The sequence below is a fragment of the Apteryx rowi genome, unplaced genomic scaffold (assembly GCF_003343035.1).
Source record: "Apteryx rowi isolate R43461 unplaced genomic scaffold, aptRow1 scaffold_16, whole genome shotgun sequence".
Lineage (NCBI taxonomy): Eukaryota > Metazoa > Chordata > Aves > Apterygiformes > Apterygidae > Apteryx > Apteryx rowi.
In genome coordinates this window covers 4,428,447-4,444,705 of record NW_020447863.1, presented here as the reverse complement: position 1 = coordinate 4,444,705, position 16,259 = coordinate 4,428,447, and the positions used below count along the sequence as shown (strand labels likewise).

The following is a 16,259-nucleotide window of genomic DNA, read 5'->3' as shown; positions in this document are numbered from 1 at the left end:
GTCAGGAAGCTGGTGGTAGGGCCAGTTGCCTGGCAGAGCTGTGCTGGAGGTCGCTCCGGGGGGAATCGAGGAAACCTCCTGGTGCTTGGCCTGCAGCGTGACACATGGGAGCTCCTTCTGCATTTTCAGTGCTTCCTTTATCTGATTTGCTCCAAATTAACTCTGCGCGGCTGCGCACACGTTTCCATCTGGCAAGCTGACCCGGCTCAGCCTGGAGTCTGAGAAGCGAGCCACGTTCCCTCTGCTGCGTCCCTCGTCCCCGGCAGCAGAGCCTGAGAACATGCTGGTGATGAACGAGGCAGAATAGAGGGGAGCTTCCGCAAGCCCGAAATACCACGTTATAACCGGTTTCCCCGAGAGGGATCATTCCCATGAAGCCATGTGTGGCCCTGGTTAAGGCTGCAGGAGCTGTGAGCAAGCATGGGAGAATGGCGCAGCCCCAGAGAGTAGGGTGGTGTGTGAGCTGACAGTGCAAAGAGGGGAGGAATGGGTGGGAGGAAGAGGAGAGAAATACTGGGAAAAGCAACAGGGTGAAGTTAAGGTGAGCATCAGATGTCTCTTTATTCCGATAACTGCATTGCTGAAAGTGGGTTTTGGTTCCCTAGGGGGGAGAGAGCATTCCCTAGCCCTGGAGACTGTTCATCCTGCACTTAACTCAGGTTCTGGCTGAGCAGGAGGCAGAATGACTTACAGGATTGTTTCTCTGCCTATAAACTATATCAGTAAAATTCCATAGAGCAGCTATTACACCAAGAAGTTTCAAGTTGCAGCATTTCTTCCTTGTCTTTCAGCCAGGGAGTTGGATATGATGGAGCTGCTAAATGCACTGGCCTCTGCAGAGGGCAAAGGGATCAGAGCACTTAGCTCAAGGTGTTCTTAATTCACCTTAAGCTCCCTGCCTTCCCCCTGCAGCACGCCTCCTTTTAGAGCTACGGTGCCGTAGTTTCCTTTCCACCTTCCCTTCCTTCCACTGAGTGCTGGGGATGGGTGTGAAAGGGAAGGAAATATCAGGAGCCTGATTCTGGTATCCCACAAGTAAATCATCAGAGGTGTGACAACACGGCATCCACTCCCGTAGCCTCTTCCCCAGCCTTTAATTCGCCCAGGCGCTAAGTGCACACACRCATGAAATACAGCTGGGATAAAGGCTTAGCAGCGCCCGTCCCTTGCCCCAGCCAGTTCCCCTCGAGCGTGTGTCTGCTCGCCGAGGGCAGCGGTGGGAGTGGAGCGTACAGGCACGTAGTGGCGCCAGCGGGAGATAGTGAGATAGGGGCTGCGTACTGAAGTCATCTTTAGAACTGAGCTTTTGCTGCTTGAAGGTTGCTATTTTCTCGCCCTTCCCTCTCCAGAAGTCTGTTGTCTTTTCTGCGGAGTGCTGCACCTGCTGCCGTTAACGGGACTTCCCTTCCTGTTTTCCAGGACTCGATTACAGCTTTATCGGACACAAAAGATGGGCTGGGGTGTGCGAACAATGCAAGACATTCCACTGGGAACCTTTGTGTGCGAGTAAGTTATTCGGCTTTCATTAGCTCGCGCAGAGACATCATTTCCCAGGGGCTTGGGCGGTCTGTGCTTCGCTCCTTTTTAAGGAGAGGTTTTCATGCAAATCAAATTGGCATCAAGCAGAGCTGTCTACCCTCAGTAAGAGGTTTCCTGATTCCATTTCCTGCTCTGTTTTTTCCTTTTCCTCGTGTCGTTAAGCTTTCTCCACCCCTCTCCGTCTTGCTGGGATCTGCAGCCGGCTTGCGTTTGTGGGCTCTGTGTTACCCCTGCGAAAGACAAGGAATGGGGAAAAAAATGCATTGTTTGTGCTGAAAATGTCATGTTCAAGCCGTGTGTTCGCCATGGTTATGGGCCACTTAAGAAGTCAAAGGAATTTGGAACTGCATTTTTTTACTGGACCTTTTTTCTGTACAATACTGACTTATCAAGAGGTTTTCCAGTGTCACAGCTCTGGTTTTAGTTTGATTCAGCAAACCACTAAAGCACTTGGCTTTCAGCGCATGCCTAGGCCCTGATTCAATAAAGTACTTAAGAAAAAAATGTTAAGATTTATGTCAAGTGGAAAAAACTGCTGTTGAACCCCCACGGTTTCTTAGGCCTTAAAGTGATATCTGTAATTTATTAAATATTTTGGAAAGTGTTGTCTTCATTTGGATATTACAGTCAGTTAAGATCTTGAATAAGGCCAGACGCTTGCACTCCACATGCAGATGTTTGTCGAGGGTGGGGATAGAGGGAAAAAAACCTCCAGAGTAGATCAACCAAGTATTTCTTCCATGAGAACTCATGTTAGGAGCTGCAAGACCATTAAATGTTTTTTTTCAGAGGCAAAGCTTAAAGCCAAGCCGTTCGTGGGGAGCATCCAAAACCTGTCTTCAGGTGGAGCTCCCTGTTATGTCCCAAAAGGCCTGTGTGTCCTGGTACAGCCAACTCTGCTCCTAAAGAAACAAGGCGCAGACTTTACCCAATCCCACTGGAATGTTAACAGAAAAGAGGAATAAACACTTTTACGCAGGCAGCCCGAGGAAGCCCGTTCTGCGCGATGGTGTAATTAACACAAATGGGTGCGTTGTACATGGCGTCAGAGCTGATGGGGTTCAGATACCACCAGTGCACTTAACTCTTCCCTTCGCGCTTGCCAGGAGCTGCTGTCTTCTTCGTTACCTAAATGAGCTGGGTACTAACAAACTGAGCCAGTCTGGGTCTTGCCTGGGCACATCCTTTTTCCCTGTCCCCGTCGCTCTCACGCACATACACATCGCTTGCACAACTCACCGGCTCCAAACCTTTCCTCCTCTTCAAGCTAACTGCACTGATTTCCTAACTATGTTTTTTTTTTATATGCAGCCTATAGGCTTCTTTCTTCCTTTCCTCATCTCTGTTAAAGAAACGCCAGTGTCTGCAGCGCTTGGGGGCTGTTTGCACATGGTAGTTCACAGGCTCAGCTCTTGGGGCGCAGCATTTTGCTTTAACTGTCTGGAGCAGCGCCCTGAATGGCTGGTTGTTTTCTACTGGAAGTATTACTCTGCTTTTGGAAGGATGCTAACTGTTTTGGCATAAGAATGACTTTTTATTCCATAATTCTATGCGTATACCCACGTGGGGAGTAAATCTGGAATAGTCGCAAGGGTTGTGTTTTGCAAAACTCCTCTGATCCTTAGCGCTTGTGCAGACAGACCTGGCGTGTGGGTAAATGCCTTCCTTACGCACCTACTGCTCACATATTTGCAGCCTGCCCTCTACTTCAAACGCCTTTCAGCTTTTCTTCGTGATTGCTCAAAAATCGTTTCCCTTCCCGTTTCTGACTGCAGCCTGTCCCTCTGGCAGGGCCCAGTGGGCGCTTCTGTAGGAAGCATTTAGCGGTGCTCAGGAGCCGTTTGGCAGCAGGGAGCAAGGCGAAGCCAGCACGCTGCGACCAGCCAGCCCTTCACCACTTGTCTCAAGGGCTCCCCGGCCGCAGTGTGAGCCCAGCTGCCATACACCCCTCCGCGAAAGAGCTTCTGCTGCCTTGGGTACGGTCCCCGCGGCAGCGGTTCAGCCTGGGGGATGCAGCAGGGTTGGCCTCTCTGCCCCTTCCGTGCTCTCCTGCTTGCGTACGCTCAGGAAACCGGTGTGCTCAGGGCAGCTTTTCTCCCTGACCCCAGTCTGTCATTACACAGGACTTGTTTTCTCTCATCTGGTGCTTTCAGAAGTGGTACAGCTGGTTAAGTACCGTTATTGGAGAGCCTTTGAATTAGTGGGATGCAGAAAGCAGAGGTCCGTGAGGTCCTGCTCCGCTCCTTATCCCATATTGGTGGTTTGTGCGTTGCTCGTGCACCCTCTCAGAATTCCCTGGTTCCCGAATGTATTGTTTCGGTACAAAACAGGGATGTGCTAATGAGAGACCATGCGAATCGAGGCAGGTATTTTAGCCACACCTTCCATCAGAGAAGCGCCAGGCTTACCTTCTCCCACACCAAATGAAGAGAAATGCTGGAGCCTGCGCTAGGGACTTCTTGTTGCTCTTGATTTTTGCATGGAGTGTGCTCAGAGCTTGCAGTGATGAGAGACAGCGTAAAGCTCTGAGAGATGTAGTTACTTGCCATCAGCACTTGCGCTGAACATCTCTGCAGAGAAGAACGCTGTCTTGACTTCAGGAGTTCTTAAATGAAGGGGCTGATGCTCCTGCTCTGTTCTGCAGTAGGAACATGCAACTCTTGCAATTCCTTCCATAATTTTGGACCTTGGAAATAAGGGAACTGTTTGTATTTGTAAGCACTGCTGGGAAGGAAGATGAGTTGCAGGAATGGTCTTTAAAGGAACATCTAAACAGCAACTTCTAATTAGATTGTGGGTTTTTGTATCAGTGAATTGTAACCTGGAGTGACTCTCCCTAAGCAAAATGCCTCTCCATGCAGCATTATTCAGCTGTTTCTTAGCTGCCGTTGGCTACTGTGTCATGCTACAGCTATTTCCTTCTCTGGCCGTAATCTTCCTATTGCTTCAGGTCACCAATGAGTGTGTGAATTCCAGTAATGCTGCAGCCTTACGGGAGTGCTTAATAAATAACAAGATGCAGTGGGGGCAAACAGGAGGTTTACACACTGAAGTAGCAGCCTCCTGGTCTGACATAACAACTCTGGAAGATTGCTCGGATTTGGGAGCTGCAGCCAACTGATCCCTTCTCACAGAGCGTGTTATGCCTCTCCGGGTTAATGTTTCATGGTTCTCCTCTTCCTAAGCCCTGGAGATAATGCTGTCTTGAGGCACAAGGGGAAATGGATATGGTTGGTTAACACTTCTAAAATGCTTTGAAAGCCAAAAGAGAATGCTGTTATAATGGCTACTGTCATGGAAGGCTCTGCTGATGCTACAAAGAATATTTATTTGTATTGTGAATCCTGTGCTTATTATTAATTAGTGTGCGTTAAAGCCCAGGAAGACTTCAGTTATGTGCCAGAATCTACTGTGCTGTTGCCTCTTTCTTGTATTCCTCCCTCTGACTCTATCCTGTCCTCTTGTGCCTCACATTTTGGTTGCAAGCTGAGCAGGGCAGGAAGTGTTGAGTAGAAGACAGTCTAAAGCAGTCAAGCTGTTAAGATGGAGACAGACAAATGTGGGAACACCAGTGCAAGAGGGACTCCTCTGTAACCAGGGCTCCTACAGATGACATCTGGCTGGAGCATGAAAGACGGTGCATGTATTTGGTCCTTCTCAGCAGGCCAGGCCAAGAAGCACGTGCTTCATGGTGTTTGGAGGGCCTGATTATGATCATCATTGCACCTGTTTTTACAACACTGTGGTTGTTACTCAGGTCACAGCTCTGATTTAGACTGGTTTGAAAGGGGTGACAAAGAAGCCTAGATCTTTCAAGGGATGCTCTCAAGTCAGGTTAAAGCTCACATTTAAATTGCATTAAAAAAAAAGACTTTTTCAGGTAAGTAGCATATGTAACCAGTCAAAATGTCCTGGAAGAACAGAAACAAACCGTTTGCTTTGGGACGTAAACAGCACAAACATTGCAGTATTGTTGAGGAGAGCCAGGGCATGAGTCTGACGGTGAACATAAGGAGAACTGGTTTATTCTGTTGTTTGTGGCCAGCTAAGAGAATTGCAAAAGGAAACAGAGTCCTTGGGAAAAGTAAAATTTTTTTGGAAGTAAAACCAATTTTTAATATTAAAAGTGTTGTCCTGAAAAGACTTTGAGTTTGGAGCCAGATTTTAACTGCTGTAAGCTGGCAAAGCTCGGTTTGCCTAGGTGGATCGGAAATGGCCTGCTCTGCTGAAGTTACAGGTTATGATTTATAACTGGACTGTGTCCCTTTCTTTCCCTCTTAACTTTGCATGTAAGAAAGAGGTGTTTAAAGCCAAGTCTGTGGTCGCACAAGCATCTTATTTCTGCATTTCGTGTTTATCTGCAGGTATGTTGGCGAGCTGATATCTGATTCCGAGGCAGATGTCCGTGAAGAGGACTCCTACCTCTTCGACCTTGACAACAAGGTACAGTATCTGAAGGTGCCTGGTAAGAAAAAAACGTGGTCCTGCTGCTCCGAAAGAGCAGAGAGAATATTTGCCTCCATTTTGATGTACAGCACAATCTGAAAGCTTGCAAAGAGGAGGACCGTTTCCTAGCTGCTTTTTATTCAAGATGTAAAAAGGTTGAGGTGAGGCTTTGGGGTTGTTAAAATAACAGAAAGTCTGGCAGTGGTAGGCCACTGTGTTACAGCCTGCCCGCAACAGTTTCCATTGCAAGGTCCTCCTCTCTCAAAACCATTTGGACATCCTGAGTTTGGCTTTTGATATTCAGGTGTGTGTACAGGAGAATGCAGGCTTGCAGCTGAGTTGTTTGGCAGCTTTGTAATTTCTTCATAACAGGAAGTTGATGAATGAGCTCAAAGACTGAAAAAAAAGTTCACTTATAAAGGGATCCATCAGATACCCTGGCAGGGACTTGAAGCGTGTTCTGCTGCTGCTTATCCAGCACTGCTCTGCAGAGAGCTTTCTCATAGCAGAAATCCTGCTTTGAAAAGTGCAATCTAAAGCTTTTAAGTAAGATGATTACTTTAGACTTTCCTTGGGAAAGAAAAGTGAGCAGGGGACTCAGTGGAGTGGGGTGGCTTCCAAAAGGAATTTTAGACAGTTTTTGTTTTACTTTTGTTGTCAGCTTAGTGACAAAGAAACTTTGTTTTTAAAAAAAGGGACATGCATGTTCAACCACTGAAAAAACATATGATGAAGAGTCTTGTAATCAGTCTGAAAACAGAGGGATTGAATTGTAATTAACACCCAGAATCATGGCTGGACCAGCTCCTAGGTACATCCTTCTCCTTCAGAGAGCAGACGTGCAGTCATTTCCATGGCATTTCAAAGTGGTCTCAATTCTCTAAATAAGGTCTGGAAGAGTCGTGCAGACTGAGAGCTGCTCAGACGTTTGCCATCTCTGAAATATAAGCAGGAGGAAGAGTCTGAGTCCAAAGCTAACTGGTAACTTGTGCTTAAGGAAGGGTTATTTGTATAGTGATTCCTGGGATGAACCAGCAGTCAGCATGGGCCAGCAGGGCCTGAACTAGAAGCAAAAATTTGGGGAGTATTTTACCTCTTAATCCATTGGGTTTTGCTGTATTGACACACATCCTTGTTGACTTCTGAAGAGTAAATATTGATTTTCGCGTCTTCAGCAATCTTCTGTAAGGGATAAAAGATGAAGACCTCTTAAGGTGTCCCCTACTACCACAGATTGGCATACCTTTTAATGGATCCATGCCCTGTTGAGATAGGGAAGCACTACTAGCTTTTCTGTGTTCCTGTCCCCCAGAGGTGAAATGGGAAGAGGGGAAGTTTGAAAAGCAGCAGGGACTTCAACCTGAGCTGTGCAGTTGGTAGTCTGCCTGGGCCTTGCCTTGCCTCTCAGGTTAGTCTGTGGGTAGCAGCTTTGAGGGAGAACCTCTGGATTGTATATTTATGGAGCCTGTAGTGAAACAAGGAGAGAGACCTAAGTACGGTAGCAAGAATGTAGTCTTTTTCAGGGTATTTTCAGATACCTGCTCAAAAAATACCTTTTCAGATGCTCAAAGTGGAGCATCTGTGGAATAACAGGCACCCAGTCAGTCAGTATTCATCAAAATAGACCCATCAGCACAGGGCAGGCTGAAGAGGGCAGCAGGCAGTGCTGTGAAGGCAGGGGAGAGCGAACCAGGTCCTCTTGCCTCCTGAGTGATGGGAACATAAAAAGGATGTGAAACCCAACCCTGAGAGGGGGCAGCCTTGCAAGGCCTCTGCGTGTCTCTGAAGAATGGCCTGGATGGAGTTTGTGCTCTGAGAGTGATGGGGACGTTATTTCTGATGTCCCTCTTCCCTTGAGAACTCAAGGCCGCGTGCTTTGTGAATCATCAGGCAAACGTTGAACAGCCAAAACTTACTGCCACTTCAGGGCTTTCAGGGAGGAGAACATAACACAGCAGATACTGTCTGGGCTTCCTCTGATTGAAAGGATAGTTCTCTCATCACTGTACTAGAGAACTGGAAAACATGTTGTCTTTGGGAAAGCTGAGACCGAGTTTTAGCTGCGGTGGTTACTTTCTGTTCAAGTTGCCTGCTCTAATGCTTTTTAGCCAAACTTTTTCATGGCAAGGTCTAGAAGTATTTTACAAACACTAATAATGCGTTTTGCCCTGGTATTGCCCCAGGGTAGAGCTGGGATCTCTCCTTTATGTAAATGGAGGAAGTTGGGTGAACATATGCAGGAAACCATGCAAAATTATACCCAGCTAACATTTTAAATACAGGCTTTGTGATTACTGGACACTTTACACAGTGTTGGTTCAGCTCTTCCAGGTTAACGGTTCCTGTGCATACAGACACGTGTCGGTTAAGGAACTTGCCTAAAACATTGATGGACTGCAAYGAAGCCTGGGCTTAGACCTCTTGTATTGCGATGGTCATTCACTCTGCTGCTAAGTTAGGTTTGAGTTAAGCCAGCCTTTTCCCAGGTGCAGGCCCACCTTCTGCAGTCCTTGCTCATGCACTGGGTCCTGCTATATCCGGTCAAAGAGAAGCTCTGCTCAGAGCTGCACCCTGATGTCTTTGTGCAGTCTCCTGCTGCCTGCGAGGCAAGGACGGCTTTCTCTTGGCTTCCCTCCCTTCTAAGAAACCCCGGTGCCTTCCCATTCACCATGTTCTCGATTGCCTTTTGACACAACTGCTTACCCAGCTCTYTGTGATGCCGATAAACTCGATTAAACGGCAGTACTGCAGGATCACTGACCCGAGGATCTTCGGATACCTTACCCAACTGTCACTCATCTGTGAGAGCCAGTAAAAAGCCACGTATGGAAACCCTTTGCATTTCACCTGGCAATCTGGGTCATTAAAGGCCATTTGAAATCATAATGTCCTTCCTCTTTAAGCWCTGAAGTTTTTGGTGTAAGAGGTGAATACAACCATCTTCCATATAGGCCTGTCAGAGCCCTTTGGCTTTCTGTTCTCTTGAGAATGAGTCTCATCTCACCCCGGAGCAGGTTTGCGATTGCTGCTCTTCCTCTCTGCTTGCCACTGTGTGACTCGTCACTTCCCAAAATCCTTGTAGCAAGATGGGAAGCAGTTTGCTTTGGGAGTTGTCCTCCTCAGCAACTKCACTGTGAGGATGCTGCTTGTGTTGGTTAACGCAGCAGAATGCTGGCTCCTTTCCTGAGAAGCACATCTCGGCTTGTGTGGTGGGGAGCTCAGATCTTTCTAGGTGGTCACGAGATACGGTAGTGGGTGATGCTGTCTTCACCCAAGAAGGTGGCATCTCCATGGATAAAAGTGAGGGGGTGATTAGGATTACTTGCCATTAAAATTAGAGCCTGTAACACTCTGGCGTGGTGTGGGCCCATGTGGATGACACCTCCCCCAGCCACTGGGAGATCTTTCCCTGGGCTCCTGTAGCAGTCGGACGGTATAATCTGGCACAGCTCATCCATTAAAGATTGCGAGGTGCTTGCCCAAAAGGGAWTTTGAGCACTGCTAATGGATCCTTTTGCTTTTGGCCTCTCTGCAACTGAAATTAGCTTCTGTAATTAAAGTCTCTGCTTTGCACAGTCATTCTCTGCTGGAATAAAAAAGCCCTGAGGGAGTTTCTTTTATTTTCAAGGAAAACAAAATATTACTGCTCTCTGGGCACTTGGGAAAGGGAATTTCTGTGTTCTCACTTTCACTTTTATCTGCAGAAAACCATGTTTTCTCCAGGCTCTGGCTTTGTGTTTCCTAGCTGTCATGTTCAATTAGGAGGACAGAACAGATGCTGGTCCCCCTATCCAGTGGCTTTTACCCATACGGTGTTTGACTGCACAGAACATAAATCCCACTGTACCAAAGCGGTGCTTTAGCAGAGCATGTTTGTGGAGAGCTGATGTGCCAGCTAATGTCCGGAGCATTTTCAAAGGGCTTGGGGCTTGTGGGGRCATAGTGCTGTGTGGAAAGAAATTGTATTTTCGGGGTACCGTTTAATATAAAAGTATATGTGTTCAGTGATTTTAAGCCTGCCCTGGTCTTTCTTCTTCTTGTAGCTCTCCAGAGTATTAGTGGAATGACCTGTAGCTTGGTTGTTTTTTTAAATAAATAGCAGTAATAATATTAAAAACGGCTTCACATAATGAAATGTTCAACGTTCCTCCCTGTAGGATGGAGAGGTGTACTGCATAGATGCTCGTTTCTATGGCAACATCAGCCGCTTTATAAACCACCTCTGTGAGCCAAACCTCATCCCGGTGCGGGTCTTCATGTCGCATCAGGACCTCCGCTTTCCCAGGATCGCCTTCTTCAGCACAAGGCATATAGAAGCCGGAGAAGAAATCGGGTAGGTACTGCCTTGGTGTGCCGTTCCCACCGGGGCCTGGCTGCCTGGCTTAGGGGAGAACCGAATGGACGAAACAGTTCTTCCCAAAGGGAGGGAGCTGCCTCAGGAGCAGCAGCTCACGCTAGGAACTGGAGCACAACGTTACATGTGCACTTTAAAAGAGTTGGGAAGTAGCGATGCTGGTAACGCAAGYGCGTCTGCAGGAGTCGCGAAGGGAATTCCTCTCCTGGGTGTCTCCGCTGCCTCCTGCAGGAGGGACTTCAAAGCACTGTGCGAACCAGTAGTGAAGAGTTTTCTACCAGTGTGAGATCCTGGGGTTTGTCCTTTTTACGAGGCAAAAACACAGCAGTCCGTGGGCTCCTCCTTTGCTGCCGCTGTCATCCTTCATGGCAGAATGAGCAAAGTGCTGCCCTGTAAATGGTGTAAATGGTAACCCGAGGTGCCAGGGCTTCGGGGACCACTGCTGTGAGTGTGCTGTGGAGTCCTAGGAGCTGTGCTGAGGTAGTGCAGAAACCCTTAAGATGTCCTGGTCTGTATTTTAGATCCAGAGCAMAACGACTAGTTGTGTCGCTGACTTTGTACTATTCCAGTTCCTTCTGTTTTTTTATGACGTTTACTAGTTTTACCTTCCTTTTCCCCCAACCTTTTTCGAAACAGCCTAAGGTTGGGATCACAAAAAACTACAAAATCCCATCAACCTAAAAGCTCTAACACCAGCAGCAGAGCTACTGTTTCGCGTAGGCTCTGTCACCTCTGTGAGTGCTGAGAATGCTTCTTACTGCTTGGCAGATCACCATGCAAGGATGGCTGGATCTTTGAAGGAAGATGTAGAAGAGAGGCTGGTTGAAAGGACCATCCTCACACCCACTGGGCTGCTTCAGTTGAAGGGGGTATGGACAGTGCGGTGGGCAGCACATCTAGGATGAAGCACAGACAAAGTAGCATCCTGTGTGCTGCGCAAATGTGACTCACTTGGTGCTCTGGCAGGATCCAGTTCAGCCTTGACATGAGACGTGCAGCTCCCTTTAGAGGGCCTGGCCTGACTGTGGTCCGTCCTTCTCTAGTTGGTGTCACTGGGAGGCTGCTTATCAAAGTAACTCCTAATCAAAGCCACAGAGAAGGGTGGCCCTGCTATGGTAGGGACCCAGAGGTGCTGGGAAGGGTTCAGGTTGGGGTTTGCAACCTCTCCTGCACACGGGCATGGAGAAGAAATCCTCTCTTCCCTCTGGCATGACAGAGTTTTGTTAAGAGGGCAGATCCCTCTGGTGTCTTTTTTTCCATGTATGGGGAGGTGCATGTGTTGTGATTGTCACCGTGTGTTTCTCAGATCGATGGGCAGGTTTTAAGATCCAGGTCTTGAACTGCTTTTCCCCAGTGGACCAGTCCGAGGTGCAACTTTGTGTCGGGATGCTGTTCGTATGTGGGCAGAGTGTCAGTGTAGRGAGCCTGCACCTTCCCCTTCGGAGTGAGGACAGACCTTGTAGGTCCTTTTGCAGCGTTTCCTACCGATACAAACCCCACGGCCTGTGTGTCCCCAAGGCTCACGTGTCGAATTTCCCGTTCTTTCCTCCTCCTCTGTTTTTTTGCCCCAGGCTTTCTGCATTTATGGCTAGGAAGTGTTGTGGCATGGTAGGGTTAGAGAAACTCTTGCACAGCTCTGCTCACTGCGAACAGGCCAGGGCTGGGTGGCTTCGGTGTCCAGCGGTGGGATCAAAACAGACAACAAAAATCGGTGTGGATTTGGCCCAAGGTGGACCTGAAAAGCCTGACGGAGAAAAGGGGAACCTTACCAAGGTGCCAAGGCTGCGTGCACCTGAATTTTCATCTCTCGAACCCGTTCCTCTTGTAGAGGGACAGAAGCTCCGATGCTCCTGGACTGTTTGGCCCTCTCCCTCCGCCTGCCAGGCGGTGGTGTCCCCAGGGTGCCCCCGGCATCCCGCAGAGCGCTTCCCCCTTTCCCTCCGGCCCCTTCTCCCCAGTGACCCCCTGTTTCTGTCTCTCTCTTCCAGCTTTGACTACGGAGACAGGTTCTGGGACATCAARGGCAAATACTTCAGCTGTCAGTGCGGTTCACCCAAGTGCAAACACTCGAGCTCAGCGCTGGCCCAGCGGCAGGCGAGCACCTCGTCCCAGGACACCCAGGAAAACGGGCTCCCYGACACCAGCTCTGCCACGGCAGCCGGCCCCTTTTGAGGCTCCGCTCCCCAGAGACTGACTTGTTTTAACCCTATAGATTCACATACTGTCTGAATTTCCATTTTAAAGAGAAAACCCGCTCAAGGAAAGCCAAGGGTTCGTGACACTTAGGGCTGTGCCACCGACTGTTACTTGAGGAATAAGTAAAAGCAAATCCCGCCTCCGTGATGTTGTTCTCCCCTCCCCGGTCCTGGAAAGCTGCTGGTTTTTACAGTGCGTGCGGAGGGGTGGCTGGTGCGTTTTTTCCATGCAAGCTGTCCTGGCCTCCGTCTCTTAATGTGCTAAGTGTTGTCAGAGCCAAGGGAGAGCTGCCCGTCCTCCTCGGAATATTGTTAATTGAATGGATCGCTCATGCCAAGTCATCTCCAGTTCACTTGTAATAAACTTTGAATACTTGATGGGACTTTCTTTCTAAAAGCAGGGGGGAAGCGGGGAGGGGGGAGGGAGGTGCTGGCGTTTTGGTTTTCTTGGCACAGCCCTYGGGGCAGGTTCTGCTGGTTGTTTTTGTTGGTTTGTTTGGTTTTTTTTTTTTCTCCTCCCTAAACCGTTGAATTCCTCCCAGGTCTGGCAGGCCGCGGCGGAGCGGCCTGTCCCTCTGCCGCCCCTAGGAGCTAGAGGGCGTTTCCGACAGATGCCTCTCTGTTACCAAATCCAGCGACTTACTCTTTTGCTCTTCTCGTGAGAAGAAACCCACCGTCCGTAAATCCCTTTGGTCCTAGCCTCTCTCCCGAGCAGACCGGAGACTCTTCCCCCRAGACCCTGTTCCCTACCAGGCTTTCTCCGTTAAAAACCAGCTCTCGTCTACGCCTCTTGGCCATGTTACTGTTTCAGTGTTCGTTTCAGCAGTGGAAGGATTTTCCTCTCCTATCACATTAGCGGTTTTAGAGAGGGAAGGTGGAAGGGGATTGTACAAGACACTAACTTCTTCAGAAAATCAGTTTTCTTTTTTTTAAAAAAAAATAAAGCGAATGATATATATATTATAGAGAACCTCGACTCACGTCTGCCGGCTGGGGCGAACAGCAGCCAGGACATGTCACAGCGAGAAGATCCCGGATGCCACCAGCTCATCTGTTCCCATCACTTTTCTCAACGCTGGGCACCTTCGATTAACTTTTAAGCCACACGCTATGAGGTTTAAATAAACTGATTTATTTTTTACCATTACTGAAACATTGGGGACTAGCATTAAAAAAAAAAAAAGAAACAACAAAAAATAAAAAAAAACAAAACAACAAAAGGAAACCACAAAACAAAAACGGTGCTGATTCTGGTGTGATTTTTTGCTCACCACGTGAATATAAACTATCAATTGTATAAAAAGAACAAAGTGATTTTAGTATAAAATGCAGGAAAAAAAAACACAAAACTTTTTTTAAATTGTTAGTATTGTAGTGTGAATAAATTTGCCATCACCTTTTGTGTGATGGCTGGGCAGGTCATTATCTTAATTTTTTTTTTTTTTGCATATATCTTTAAATACTGTAATTAGTGCAGTAACAGTTTTTTGGGTTTTTTTTCGTTCATCTCTTCTAGAACATTCATAATGCCGTCATGTTTATTATTATTATTTTTTTTCTGTTAATGGTTTTGACAGTTTTAAAGGAGCAGTCTTTTGGCTCTGATCATTTTCTTGTTCTGTTTTCAATGAAATCAATAAAAAAAAAAAAAAGTGCTTTAAAACGAGTTTGGCCCTTGTTTGTCTGCAGCGTTGCCAGCTCGCTCGTGGCGATCCCGCGTCCCGCACGGTTTGGGAGGAGGAATTTGCCACCGAAACTCCGGCTCCGGGGATGAGTTTATCTTTAGGAGGGAAAGGAAAATTAAAAAAATATATATAAAAATCTGGAATGTTTCCAAGGGGCTGCAAAGGAGCCCACCTCCATCATCTTGGGTTGGTTTAGTTTTTAAATCTCGTGTGATCTTTAAATTGTAAAGTAATTCCAGGCTGGTTGGGAGCCCGGGCTTTGGTTGGGACGTGCGACGGGCAGCRCCAGCGCGGGACCCTCGCGGCCGCCCGGAGTCCCGGAAACTCCCCGGCTCCTGCACGGAGGCAATTTCCCTTCCGGAATTAAAAATTAAAAAAAAAGGCGAAGGAAAGGATTTAGGGGGAAGGCGCGACTTCGCTCCCCGCGCCGCTGCCTCCCTCCGCCTTTGGAGGCGGCCGCGCTCCCCGGCTCCGGCCGCCGGGCGGGTTTCGGGGGCGGATGGAGCCGCTTTGGGGCTCCGTTTGGAGGCTGGCGGGCGGCTCGGCGGAGGGGGGTCCCGCTGGGCGCCCCGGGGTGGCGCGGCCCCGTCCCCGTCCCCATCCCCGTCCCCATCCCTGTCCCCATCCTGCCTCCGCTCCGGCAGCGGGCGACCCGCAGTGACTAAGCGCCGCCGCTGCCGCGAGCCGTCTCCATAAATCTGCCGCTTTGGAAGAAAAAAAAACTCATAAACCCTCTGAGTCACCGGCAGTCGATAGCTCATAAAAATATTCATACACGGTGGCGAAAGCCCGGCCCGAGGCCAGCGGGGAGACGGCGAGCGGAAGGTTTCGGCCGCGGCCTCGCGCTGCCTCTGCGCCGGCTCCGCGGCTCCGTCCGGGGCCCCGCGATGGCGGAGGCGTCCGAGGGCAGGGAAACGCGGCCTCCAAATCCCGCCGCCCCCCCCAGGACGCGTGGCCGGGCCGTGAGCGCCCCGGTGGTGATTCCCCAGTGCTTTGGGCTGGGATTTTCCCGGCGTTTAGGAGGCCGCCGCGGGCGCTGGGCAGCTTTTCCCGGAGCCCCCGGCGGGACCTTCCCCAGGGAGGGACACCGGGAGTGGGGCAGCTCCCGCGTTGCTTTTCCCGGGGTTGGGGACACTGCCGCCGGGCTCGGCCTCGTCCCCCTCCATCCCAGGAGTCCTGGTGGAGCTCTGGCTTCCCCGGATACCCAGCTTCACCGTTATCCTTGTTTTTCTGAGCAATTCCCCGCCGGGCTGAGCAGGGCCAGGCGCTTTGCTTGCGCCTTCCTGGGCGCCCGCAGGGAGCAGAGAAGCGGAGCAGAGCCCTGGGAAAAGCCACTTTCCAGGCCAATTCCGGCCAGCGAAGCTGCTCCAGGCCCTGCCTCGGGGCGGCCCTCGCGGTTTTGCTTGGAAAAGCGGGTGCCAAACCCCGGGATGCCCCGGGATGCCCCTCGGCTTCGCGGCCCCACCTGCCAGGATTGCTCCCACCTGCTCTTCCCAGGTGTTTCCAGGCATCCTGAAAGCCGGGGCTCCAGCAGGAAAAAGCCAGAGCTCACCGTGCCATGCAGGTCAAATCCCTCCTGCCTCTCCCTGTCCGTATTTCATGCACATGTGCAATAACTACGTGAGGGCTCAGCAGCGGCGTGGTGAGCCGGATGGGCTGGTGTCTGCGGATGGTGCTCTGGGAGCGGGGCGAAACCTCGCAGGCTGGTTTTGGCTGGTTGCTTAAAAGGTAAAATTCCCAAATTCAATGTTGGGCAGCTTGAGGGCGGGTTGGTCAAGAAACCAGAACGTGTGTAGGACAAGAAAACGGTCTTGTTTGACCAAAAAATCCCCAAAAAACCCATAATCTTGCTGTTGCAACTGCAAACGGTGCAATTAAAACCAGCAGCAGTTCACGGAAAAACCAAGTAGGACCCTTCAGCAACCTGATGCGCCCTAGCGAGGAGAGATCGTTTAAATGCAGGTTAATAATAATTACACGTTATAATACTATATAATGAAACATTAAAATAACATCTGAGAGGTGGCAAAGCCCTCGAGA

General features: G+C 49.4%; 1 protein-coding gene across 12 annotated transcripts in view; it reads left to right on the top strand.

Annotated features, from left to right (window-relative positions):
• Window positions 1-13,865, top strand: part of EHMT1 (euchromatic histone lysine methyltransferase 1) — a 127,633-nt gene extending 113,768 nt beyond the window's left edge. For 11 of the 12 annotated variants that reach the window (XM_026059718.1, XM_026059727.1, XM_026059728.1 and 8 more), the window contains 4 exons: window positions 1,420-1,506; window positions 5,904-5,982; window positions 10,143-10,318; window positions 12,328-12,747. In XM_026059718.1, coding sequence (XP_025915503.1) covers window positions 1,420-1,506; window positions 5,904-5,982; window positions 10,143-10,318; window positions 12,328-12,511 — 526 coding nt within the window. In that variant the 3' untranslated portion in view covers window positions 12,512-12,747. Of the gene's footprint in view, window positions 1-1,419; window positions 1,507-5,903; window positions 5,983-10,142; window positions 10,319-12,327 lie in introns of all 12 variants that reach the window. The other variant, XM_026059716.1, reaches the window with a different exon arrangement.
• The last annotated feature ends 2,394 nt before the right edge of the window (window positions 13,866-16,259 follow it).